At 30.3% G+C, this 12,625-nt stretch overlaps 2 protein-coding genes across 2 annotated transcripts in view; both read right to left on the reverse strand.

Annotated features, from left to right (window-relative positions):
- Window positions 1–781: 781 nt before the first annotated feature.
- The window catches only part of LOC136078061 (uncharacterized), a 38,933-nt gene continuing 27,089 nt past the window's right edge, over window positions 782–12,625 (reverse strand). The window contains exons 5-13 of the mRNA XM_065792828.1: window positions 6,834–6,946; window positions 3,682–3,876; window positions 3,361–3,500; window positions 3,110–3,197; window positions 2,751–2,922; window positions 2,352–2,536; window positions 1,896–2,055; window positions 1,662–1,777; window positions 782–1,195 (exon numbers count right to left, since the gene is read on the reverse strand). Coding sequence (XP_065648900.1) covers window positions 875–1,195; window positions 1,662–1,777; window positions 1,896–2,055; window positions 2,352–2,536; window positions 2,751–2,922; window positions 3,110–3,197; window positions 3,361–3,500; window positions 3,682–3,876; window positions 6,834–6,890 — 1,434 coding nt within the window. The 5' untranslated portion in view covers window positions 6,891–6,946 and the 3' untranslated portion in view covers window positions 782–874. The remainder of the gene's footprint in view (window positions 1,196–1,661; window positions 1,778–1,895; window positions 2,056–2,351; window positions 2,537–2,750; window positions 2,923–3,109; window positions 3,198–3,360; window positions 3,501–3,681; window positions 3,877–6,833; window positions 6,947–12,625) is intronic.
- On the reverse strand, window positions 8,653–10,476 carry LOC136078062 (uncharacterized). Its single transcript, XM_065792829.1, has 3 exons — window positions 9,724–10,476; window positions 9,237–9,589; window positions 8,653–9,124 (listed from the first exon to the last, which is right to left on the reverse strand). The coding sequence occupies exons 1-3, from the start codon at window positions 9,980–9,982 to the stop codon at window positions 8,987–8,989; spliced, it is 750 nt and encodes a 249-aa protein (XP_065648901.1). The 5' UTR covers window positions 9,983–10,476; the 3' UTR covers window positions 8,653–8,986.

Here is a 12,625-nt window from a genome sequence, read left to right on the forward strand (position 1 = left end):
TAAAATAGCAAACAACTTGTAAAAATATTTTTTATAAATGGTCATTATCAATTAATTGAGGTTAATACCACAATATTGTGGTATTAAGAAATACGTAAGAGCTCAGTAATTACATAAGTTTTATTAATTCTCCCTCTCATCTAAAAGAGAAAGGGAGAGAAAGTGTTTCCAAAGCTGCATGTTAAAAAAAGTAAAAAAATACGCAATAAATAGTAGTAACTGGTTTTATTATGTTACCAATAAACAAAATTATTTTTATCTTGATTTAATTTCCAGCATTTCTTAATTATTATTTATTATTATTAATAAGTTACACGGACAATACACTCTTAAAAAAGTTCCGGTAAATTGATGGAAATTTCAGGCAAAATACCTGAACTACTTCGTGCCGTATGGAACCAGACGAACATTCAGGTAAAATACCTGAACCTGAACTGGTTCAGGATTTTTACCTGAACCTGAACTGTTTCGGTTCCGGTATTATGCCTGAACCTGAACTAGTTCAGGTTCAGGTAAAATACCTAAACCTGAACCAGTTCAAGTTCAGGTATTTTACCTGAATGTTCGTCTGGTTCCATACGGCACAAAGTAGTTCAGGTATTTTGCCTGAAAAGAGTAAATATTCAGTAAAATTCCATATTGCGATTATAAACTATCTTGGTTTAGACGTAAATTCGATATTAGTTTTTATTAGGCCTGAAGATGTTAAATTTTCAGTAAAATGCCAAATTGTGATTATAAATGAACTCGGTTTAGACATAAAAACGATATTTGATTTTCAGACAGTCAATATACTTAAATTTATAATTAATACAAATTTATGCTTAACAATTCAATATAGAAAATAATAATTAAAATATAATTGTTTCAACATTTAAAATTGATTAAGTTTTTGTCTAAGGTAAAGGGACAAGTCACTGGCTCCTCTCGATAGATGCATTTCATCTTGGTAACCTAACACGGTATGTTGCAAAAAGTACAATATGTGGCTACATTGTTCCGCATACTCCATGTTCATTAAAAAATAAAGTTTAATTAATATGTCCACAGCATAAGATATACATCTGTTGACAGGAACAGCTCGACACTCCGTGACAATAAATAATTGTTCGACACTGCAATGAGTATCCAAAGCTATGACTAGAGGATGCTTATGAGTACGACTTTGAATCACAACTTCCATCGGAGTTGATACCTATTTAGATGCAGTATAGAAATAAAAATAAGTCATTAAAAAATATAATTTTGATACATAATAAATATAAATATCAGCACATACAACTTAAAACTAATACTATATTTACTATATTTAATAACTAAACAGTAGAATCCTGTTAACCTAGACACTGGATAAGTCTGACAGATTTTCAATTCCCTTTGAACTCTCTCTATATATGTAGAGAAAGTTCAATGAGAATTAAAAATCTGTTTACCGGTATATCGGTATACCGAGAACTTTGCTTAACTCGGACATTCGCAGAGTATTTATGTATTCCCCTTCCCTTGAGAGTCCGACTCTCAACGGGGCATTTTTCTGTATAGCAATGTTAATAACATGTAAAGTTATTAAATATATATTATTGTGCATATTACTACAAACTTAATATTATACTTAATATGTATAAATTTATATCTATTAGAAATCTATTATTCCAATATACCGGATAAAATTGAATGAAATGTTCTGCAACTTCAGCAGCTGATGCACAACTTTTATTTTTTGATGGCACTTTAATTATAAAGGGGAGTAATAAGAATGCAAAATCCATTTCAATTCCTGTTTTAAAAAAACAAATAATTTTTGTTAGTGAAATTCTTTTATTAATTTATAAATTATTATAATGATTTTAAATATCAAATACACCCTGCCATATTGTTTTATAACACTTAGATACCTAAAGAAGGGTTGTCTTGCATATCAAGCTCAGCAAGAATCTGCTTCACCATCAAATTTGTTTTTTGCCCTGCCCAAGAGATAACATGTGGCGTTATTTGCTCCCAATGAGCCAAAAAATCATTTGACTCTAGAAAATTGCAACAGAAATCCTTCTGAAACTAAGATAAGAATATAGTATAAGACTGCTAGTAAAATCATTTTCTTTAATTTTACTACAGCAAAACTAAGAATACTTTAGCAAAACCTTTAGGACAAAAAAATATCTAAAAATTACAAGATCATCTTGTAACTTTTATGCATCTTGTAATTCAAAAGATGTATCATTTAACTCATAAAAGATACATCTTAGATGTATTTTGTATGAATTACAATACATTTAATTTTTGTGATTGGATAATTTTAGATATTTATTGGTGAAAGGTTTTAATGATAATAAGGTGATTTTTATTCTTACGTGTATGGCTAGATCTTTTAGTGGCGGAAATATTTTGAGTAAATCTTCAAATGTTGGCCTACAATTCACAATCCATTTTCGACGAGAGCATGAGGTTTTTTCCATATAGTCCAACTTTCTTTCATAGCCTAAGTCATCAAATCTCAACTCTCCTATCATACTTAGTTCTTTTTTTGAGAAAGGCGCTATACAAAAAAATATATATTATTTATAACACAATAAATTTAAAAAACTATTTTTCAATATTTATTTAGATTTAAAATGTTTGTTTTAGCTAGATTTATTAGCTGATTGTTTATATGCTTTATTTGGAAAATTAATTTCAATACTGAGTATTAGGTAAATGTCTTAATTAAACGAAGAAAAAGTTTATGAAAAATATACTTAAAATTAATATACCGGACGAGTGGAACTCTTCTGCTAAAACAATAACTCTCTTTCGACAAGCTTGTACATGAACACCAACATGTTTTCGCATAGTTTTCAGTCTCTCTTCTATGTGGCCATGAGGAGTGACCTTCCTTTTCTTATTACCCACTACATACTCTGTATATGGGCTATAACAGTTTTCCTACAAAAATATTTTTTTGAAAAATTAGATTTTATCACCTCATAGACAACTCAACTTATAATTGACAAATTGTGAAGATACTACTACTAATAATAATTATTCCTTGACTGTTGTGGCTTCTTTGGCCTTAGGGAGAAGAAAAAAAGGAAGGCAAAAAAAACTAATAAAATGTCTCTAATAGTCTCACATATCCAAGTTTTCCACCAGAATGTAGCTTTGGAAAGGCAGTGATAATAGCTTTTGGAAGATTAGATTTGGTTTTTGTGGAAGGATACCTAAAACATATATATTTAAGAAAACACTTGTATTGCCAAATTTATATTAAGCAAATGTTTGATAAATTTTCATAAATAGCTTTATAAATAATTTTTATTAAACAAAACTTTTCAGTGCTATTTCAATAGTTCCTTAATATTACGGAAATAAACATAAACTTACATATTTCCAACTCTATGGACCATTGAGTTAACAACAATGTGGATCATATCTTGACGCCTTTTAACAAGTGCACCTGTAGAATCATATTCTGCCAAAACAAGCTTACCTGTTTGATGTTCATCAAGCAAACTGCGTATGTTCTACATAAAAACAAAATCTTCATTTGTATAAGTTGAAAGTTTAGGTGTTGTTTTTTTAATTATAAAAGGAATTTATTGCTGCAAAAAATGTGGGGGAATCCTGGCTTAATACTGTTTGTTTAAAATAATGAACTAAGTATAAACAAAACACTTTAAAAAATTACTTTTAAGGTATACTTACAAAGTCAAAGTTATCCAATCTTAAAGCAACCTGTACATCAATAGTAGAAACCTTTAATTTAACTTTACTTGACTCATTTAAAACATCAGGTGAAGATTGAATTGTCGATGATAATGTTGGTGACAAAGCCAACTCATCAAGGGAGCTGTTTAAAGTTTCACTTAAACTGAAAGATGTAGATGTTATATCATTTTTCTACAAAAAAAAAAAGAAGTTTATATTCACTTCTCAAGCTGTTTTTTAAAGGAGTAATGTACTTGTTCAAAACAACAAATGTATATATATATATATATACATTTATTGTTTTGGACAAATTATAGTGGGTAAAAATACTTTTACATTTAGTTTAGCAAACTACTTATATTATTTTTAGCAACTCAATAACAAGCTTTTCTTTAACTGCTATCTTAAGAATTTACAATTAAGCAAAATATACAAATTATTTAAAAATGAAAAATCATTTTAATACATTGCAATGATACAAATAGTGACGTAAAATAATATGCTCGTATATACATGTAGGTTTTAAACAATGAACAGTATCAAAAGGTTTATAATCTGCTAAGTCACTTGCTCTCAAACATATACGCTCCGAATCAAGTGAACAACAATACGATAGAGTTAGATCACAATACATGTGGACATGCCACTTAAGTCCAATAAAATAAAATACATTTTGATGAACATATATTTGTTCAATTTTAACAAATGACGGTTCACCTTCATCACTAATAGAGTGAAGTACAGACATCTTAGTTGGGTACTTTTGACCAAAAATGACTACTTTTTCAGTCATAAACACATTTATTTTTTCACCAATAAGAAGTAAAATTAATGACTTATGCCTAATATCTGATGATGAAATAATTGTACCATTTCCAACATCTGAAATCCCTTTTAATAGACATCTAGTCATCCAAACAAAAGCATGAGAAAGTTGGTGTCTGCTTGCGAGAGAAAACGCTATATTTTTAAAGTTACAAATGATATGAGCAAGACGCTTAGAAAAGTTATGCTTTGCTTCAAACCCCTTACCATCGTATGTAAAAGTGGTCCGCTATTCTCTATTATAGTACCATAGTGAACCATTCTGTGATGTTTATATAAAAGTCTTTTATCAGGATAACATATTTTATATAACTCATGATGCTCTGATACAAGATCTTTTAAGTACAAAACATGCGACAGTACAGAGTTTGGCAATAAAATAATTTCTGTCAGCTGCTTTAGCAATTGGTACAAACACCATTTTAAATTATCTACTTTGTCAATAACATCAGCTAAAATACATGGTAAATGTAAAAACAAAATCAGCATCTGAGCTGACCATTTTCCAAGCAATGAGTTGTGACTTTTTAAATGTGACTCACTTATAAAACTAGGTTTTGATTTATTAACCAGACCATAGTCCATTGTATTAATACGACAACTAAGCCCATGGAGATTAATAAGCTTTAAGTCATAAATTATGTGGCACAAAAATAACTTGATTTCAAACGGAATTACACCTTCCAATAAATCATGCATTATATCGGCTGAGTCATTACAAGCAGGATGGTAATAGTTCAAATTTTTTAAAGTTGATGGCCGCTTGATGCCACACTCTTTAGATGAAATGGTACCATTTTTAAGCTGCTCAATATGTTGCTCATATGATTGTTGTGTCCTCATTGTAAAAGAATACTCACAAAATACTTTTTGCATCTCATCCTGAGTCGCCATACACAAGTCACAAGCAAATAAAGCACTGCTAAAATTTTCCATGTATCCAAGTATTGCATGCAGCCCTAAATTATCACCAACAATTTGTGTTAAAAAACAACGAATATTTATCTCTTTTCCTTCACAAAAAACTGTAAAACCCTCATAGTGTAAGTCTTTTAATTGCTGAACAATAACTTCCATAACAGGATCAGTTGTGTACCGTTTAATGTCTTACGAATGTGCTAAGGCCAACAAATGAATATTGCTAAACGCAGAATTTACAGCTGGTGGAAAATTTTTTATTGTAAAATAAATTGCACCTAACTTGTGTATTCCAGTTTTAGATCCAAGCGGATTTGTTGTCTCTACCTCATCAAAATAAATCTGAATAAATACATGAATACTGTTAGGAAAATAATGTTTGGCATATATTTTTAGCTGTTTGCCATGCTTACCATCTAACCAATCTTCTGCTATATCATTTGCTGACTCATTGTCTCTTTTTAAAATTTTCCAAGTCTCAGGTTGTTTTAAAACCAATTTCCAGGTTTTCTCAATTGGTATAAGGTAAAATTTATTTTTCACACACACCTGCATTTGTTGCTTTGTTGATCTGTCTCACTTAACATCCCACCGATGTCCTATTGAATGTGCTTCAGTTTCAACATAAGACACCTTTTAGTTTAAGATAATTCAACAATTTATAATGAGTATCAATGCCCTTAAAAGGATTTTTCCAGGTGTTAAATTCTTCTGAAAGAGCATTAAATGTTGCAGTACCACATCTGTATGTTTTTAACACAACGTCTGTCTTGGCAAGCAGATAATTAATAATATCATTTAGCAACTCATTTAAACTATCCATTATGAACTGAGATGTGCTTAGAGAAATGGAACTAGAAGATTGCAAAGACATCAAAAATTTTAATGCTGCCTGTGAAACACCATACTCGTCTACAATAGGTGCAACAAAAACACTTTCTTTTGCTACACTTTCTTTTGTTAAACTTTCAAAATATGAAACCTCATTGCAATCTTTGGTTAAGTATTCGTTTTCTGTATTTTGCATTGTAATATCTGAATGGTTAAAAACTTCTTTCAAAGTATCATGGCACCTATGAGTTTTTTTAATGTGTTTACGTAACACATTATAAAGTGTGAATGTGCGAATGCAACCATTAACATTGCATCGTAAAAAACAAGATTCAAACAACAGGTGCGTGTTTCTTAAATGATAAGTATAATCATTAGTGGTTTGAAAAAATTTTGTGCACAAGTAACAACTCAGTTGTAACAAACCCTATAAAATATCATGTAAAATATAAAAATAATGTTCACTTTAATCATCATAAATTATATACAACTAAAAAAATATTTTTAATAAAAACTAAATAAATATTTTCTGCAGTATATATTTTATTATATTTATATTTTATTAAATAGTTAACCTTTTTTTCCTCAATTATGGCTTGAATTTTAATGGCTTGGCCCATTTTGATGCCCATTGCATGCAGCAATAATGCGTTTAACTCCAAAAAAGCTAACTCATCAATTTCTTCACCTAAAATAATAATCAATAGTATATTTAGTATAAAAACTAAGCATTTGTGTTTCAATAGAAACCTTTTTGTCTTTAAATACAGTTTATAATTATTTAATCAAATATATTTTGTAACAATTATTATACCCAACAATTTAATAAAATAGTAGGATTAGAGTAGATAGATGTGCATCTATCACTTATTTACTTTAATTTTTTAGTTTTTTTACAAATTTAAACTTAGTTGAACTAAGTTTGACTTTGTAAATTTCATTGTATGTACATCTTTTTATTTATAAAGTTTTTAGATTATGCACATCACATACTACATAACTTTTATAATGAACACCATATAGAATGTGACGTGTAAACATCACATTCTATATGGTCTTTATTATAAAAGTTATGTAGTATGTGATGTGTATAATCTAAACTTTTTTAAATAAAAAGATACACGTTATGAATAATATAGATATTGATATAGTATATCGATATGATAAATAAAAATATATTTTGACATACACGTGCATACATCTATATATATATAGATATATGCACGTGTATGTCAAAATATATTTTGACATACACAAAGTTGTGACTGACAACTTTTTTATGCTCATTTTTAATAAAAAAATTTAAAATGAGAGAATGCGACCTCTAAAATGCGACCTCTAAAAAGTTTAATGGTGATTGCTTTTGGCGCGGAAAAATTATTTCGCATTTTCAGGCGATTTACTTGATGTTTCCGGTAAAGCACCTGAACGTTCCGGTAGAAAAATTCACGGAACTTCTTTTGCCTGAACATTTCAGGAATTTTATCCTAAGTGTTCAGTTGGTTTGCTAAAACACCTGAACCAATACGGTAATATGCCTGAATGTTTGAATTAAATTGCCAGAATATTGAGGTAAATTTGCCCACCTGAACCATTCCGGACAGAGTTAGCCTGAACTTTTTTAAGAGTGTACATGAACCGAAAGTTCATCATTAACTAGTAAAGCTAGTTCATATAGCAGCATGGAAGCAACCACAGAAAATGATGTACTATGATAACTGTTAGAGACTGGAATTACCGAAAAACGGTTCCTTCGGTAAATTTCGGTTCCTAATTTGATAAGGAACCAATAACTTCGGTTCTTTTCGATTCCTTATTTTAGGCAAGATTCGAAATTTCGGTAAATTTCGATTCATTATTTTAAGAAAGAATCGAAATTACGGTAAATTTTGATTCCGATTCTGATAAAGAACCGATAACTTCGGTTCTTTTCGATTCCTAATTTTAGGCAATAATCGAAATTACCGTAAATTTTGGTTCCAATTTTGGTTCTTAGCAGGAAATATCGCAAAAAATCGAAAATGCTACAAAGAATCGAAATTGTTACTAAGAATTGAAAAACTTGAATTTTTTTAATTTTTATTTTCAAAAATACAGTTGAAATACAGTTGAAAAATACAGTTATTCTAAATCACTATCAGTGAGATCAGTGACACTGTCCTTGCTGCCCTTGCAACTACTACTAGCACTGCTATAAGCTACGCTAGTAGAACTATCACTAGCTTCAGTATTAAATAAATCTTTAGATGCATCATATATAGGGTTTTTTTTCATTGGTGATTTTTTCATTGGTGATTCAAGTACAAGTTTCCTTTTTTTAGCTCTTTGTAGTTCCAGTCTCTATTTGTAGCAGACTTTGAGACTGTGATTCATTTGGTTTCAAAAAACTTTTCATTTTTGTCTGTTTGGTTGATTGGGTTTGTGTAGATGGAGATGGTTGAGGTTGAGTCTGAGAAGGTGATGGTAGAGGTTGAGTCTGTGAAGTTGATGGTAGAGGTTGATCTTGAGAGGTGGATGGTAGAGGTTGATCTTGAGAGGTGGATGGTAGAGGTTGAGACTGATAGCCTGGTTCACCAGGGCATTTTTTGTCCCAGGACCTTATTTTTGATTTGACTAGTGGAAAGTTTTCTTTTATGAACATTATTTTTTGAAGGGTCTCTGGCTTCATATTGTGTCTATTATCACTAATAATATTTCCTCCTAATGAAAATAGCCTTTCTGAAGAGCATTAAGTCACTGGTGGACACAAGTACTTCCTTGCCATAGCAGCTAGTAATGGCAGTTCCTTTTGATTGACCTTCCACCATTCCAAAACCTTCACATCCTTAGCTGGCTTTTGCATAGACAAGTGCCTCTTAAATTCCATCTAAAAAAAAAAATTTGAATTTGAATTTACCGCAAAGAATCGAAAAAATATTTATAAGTATCGGAAATATTTATAAGAATCAAAATTATTATTAATAAAAATGAATATCTACCTTTAGAGGAGGCTCTGATGGTCCTGCCAAAGTTGGTGCATCATTTCCATCATTTTCCATGGCCATTCTCTCAAAATCATCCATATCTTCATCTAAGTTTGGCTGTGCAGAAGGTAATGAAGCCTCATAAGCCTCATTGTATTCTCTGGTAGTTGGATGATTGTCTACCAGTTCGTCTATTATTCCATCTAAATGATCTTTGTTGCCCTTGATTAATGTGATAGAATAACCTTTATAAAATGGATCAAACACACTTGCAAGATTAAAGTCATTAACTTCAGTGCCTTTATCTGGAATCCTAGTTTCCAAGTATTCTATAAACCTGGTCATTGCATCTTTAGCAATTCTTGAACCTGGAAAAGAAAAAAAAATATAAATAATCAAAATTGCATAATTTGTTGATAATTATTCGAAAGAATCGAAATTTGTTGATAATTATCGAAATTATTAGTAAGAATCGAAAGAATCACAAAAAAATATTTTTTACCTGAAGTATTTTGTGTAACTGTCCTATGGCACATAGTAATCAATGAAAAGAGGTGTTGCTGGATCTTGTGAACTGTAGGTGTTTTATCTGAGGACCAAATCTCTGAGTATTCTTGACATTTTGCCAAGAAAGGATGAAGTTCTGCAATTACTTGAAAATCTTCATCACTTGGTATAAGTATTGTCAAGTTTGCATTCAGGCTGTTATCTCTGACAGATTTCAAACCTTGCTCATTTCTTAACACTGACTTGAACAGCATTGCATTTGAATTCCATCTTGTTTGCACTGGTTGGATTAGCTTGATTGGATTACACCCTAGAGATTCACATTCTTGTTTGATTTCATACCAATCTTAAGTGCTTTGATGTGTCCTTTGAGCAAGTCTCTTGCACTTATCAACAATTACCTTAACCTCACCATTTTCTAATGTGTCTTTCAAACAATTGTTCAACATGTGATCAACACACACCAATTGCTTGTCCAATAAAGTTGATAAACTGACAGCTGCCTTCATGTTAGCTGCACCATCAGTCACACATGTTCTTTCTAGGTCAGGCCTTGCCAAGGCTTCATATTTTGAAATCATAGTGTCTAATCCTTTGGCAAGTAAAGGACCTGTTTTCCTATTTAAATGTGCCTGGCAGTCCAAACTGTACTTTTTTTAACTCAAAATCACTGTTGATGTAATGGAGTGTGAGAGATTCAAAAAGATCACCATATTTTGCAGTCCAACCATCTGATGTAAATGCTACACTTTCACATTCTGGTACTTCTTCCTCAAGTTGATTGGTTATTGCCTTTTCAACATTATGATGAATCATGCCAAGCTTTGTTGTAGCAAGTGTTTTTGGTGTTTTTATGATTGCTTTTAGTGCCAAATAGTTCAAGAGCAACTTCATTCCTGGAGTTTCCACAATATTGAAAGGAAGATTTGACATGATGCAGGCCAGAGTGAGAACTGTATCAAAATCAAGCTGACAGCTGCTTTGTGAATCCCATTTAGTTATCTGAAATAATAAAAAAAATGTAAAATATCAAAAGGAATCGAAATTACCGCAAGGAATCAAAATTACGTTAAACAAGACCTGACGACCTAATATATGTGGGTAAGTTGATGCAGTTTCTAGAGACAGTGCTAATCACTCTATCTATTAAAACAAAGAAGTTTAAAGTTAAAAGCCTTTAAAGTTTTGAAACGTTTGAAAAACACGTGTTTACTAAATCTACATGCACGTGTTAGGTGACATAACTTTGTTAATATTGAGTTTAGAGCAAAAAGGACATTAATTTGGAATCATTAATATGTTGTCTAGTGTGGAAATTTAACTTTTTATTAATTTACAGAGTTATTAAACTTTAAAGTATATTATAAATTTGGAAAAGGGCTCAAAAGTTTCTAATTGAATATAAAAATAGATTTCTAACATTAGTTTCATCAAAATCAAGCTCGAATTGGTAAATTGAGAAAAAAAATATTTTCTGCATGGCCCAAACGGCACCCAAAAGATCCGAGTTCTTTTTGAAGAAATATTTTTTCTCAATTTACCAATTTGGGCTTGATTTTGATTCGAATATTTACAAATAAAAACGGTAAAATGTTATAAAAACGATTATTTAAGCTACTAAAAAATTACAATATTTTTCTCACCTTAACATACTCATCCAGAGTTACTTGAAGTTTTTCATGACCACCTTGCTGACTGGATGGTGGAGACTTTTTACTAAGGTTATCCACCCTTTTTTTACTAGTGGTTGTGGCTGGAAAGAAACCTCTCAAACTTGAAGATCTATCAAGCTCCTTTTCAACTTCCTCCCTGTCAGCAGCCAGTTGCACTACCTTGTCATTCTTTGCTCTAAGATAAGCTTTGGCTTGAATGGGATGCTGAGATCTGTATAAAAAAAGATTTAAATTAAATAATTATAGGGATAGGAATCGAAATTACCGAAATAATTGAAAATATTGAAAAGAATCGAAAAAATTGAAATAACTCCTATAGATGGCGCTATATTAAATTAAATGTAACAAACAGTATTACTGTTAGCTGTTACTGTCTAATAAATAATAATCAGTGCTTATGTTTATTTAATTATTTAGAACTATTGTTATTTTTTTATAAAGTAAATCTTTACTTAATATTAACTTAAATTGCAAAAATTCTGAAAATATTAAAAAGAATCAAAATTACCGAAAAAATTGAAAAAACATTACTTACCCTAAATGTTTACTCATTCCTGATGTACTTCCATGGCAGCAAGTTAACACTGTTTGACATTGATTACAACTTGATTTATAAGTTTTCTTTTTGGTGACAGAATTCACTGTCACTTCTGGTAGTTTGGTAAAGTAATTCCAAATTGCATTATTAACTTGAGACATTGTTGTAAATTGTAATGTTGTTGTTGTTTGTAAGAGTTGTTTGTGAAACAATAAATTGTAACTGATTAGATTTTCACAAAACCCCACTATTTATACTGGTAAAGGGGAATCCCTTAGGGGAGGGAAATTAAATTTGAATGAATTTGAATTTAATTTCGCATGCCATTATTAAAACGTATTTGTAATAAAAACGATTCTTTACAATAAAAACAATTTTTTAATTAATCCCTTAAGGGAGGTAAATTAAATTTGAATGAATTTGAATTTAATTTCGCACGCCATTATTAAAACGTATTTGTAATAAAAACGATTCTTTACAATAAAAACAATTTTTTAATTAATAATTGAAATTTACCGTTTTTATTACAAAGAATCGAAATTACCGAAATAATTGAAAATATTGAAAAGAATCGAAAATATTGATTATAACGGAAGTATATTATTAAAAAAAAGGTGAGTAATCAATTTACGGTTCTTTTCAATTCCTATTCTGATAAAGAACCCATAATTTCGGTTCTTTGCGAT

This window comes from Hydra vulgaris, chromosome 03, assembly GCF_038396675.1.
Source record: "Hydra vulgaris chromosome 03, alternate assembly HydraT2T_AEP".
NCBI classification, from domain to species: domain Eukaryota; kingdom Metazoa; phylum Cnidaria; class Hydrozoa; order Anthoathecata; family Hydridae; genus Hydra; species Hydra vulgaris.

Bases quoted from the DNA above. Each gene is read 5' to 3' on its own strand.
- LOC136078062 (XM_065792829.1), bottom strand. From the start codon at position 9,982: ATGCTGTTCAAGTCAGTGTTAAGAAATGAGCAAGGTTTGAAATCTGTC. The intron at 9,590-9,723 runs GTAAAAAATATT...TTTCTTTTCCAG, and splicing joins AGTTACACAAAATACTTCAG to GTTCAAGAATTGCTAAAGAT. The intron at 9,125-9,236 runs GTAGATATTCAT...TTTTTTTTTTAG, and splicing joins CATCAGAGCCTCCTCTAAAG to ATGGAATTTAAGAGGCACTT.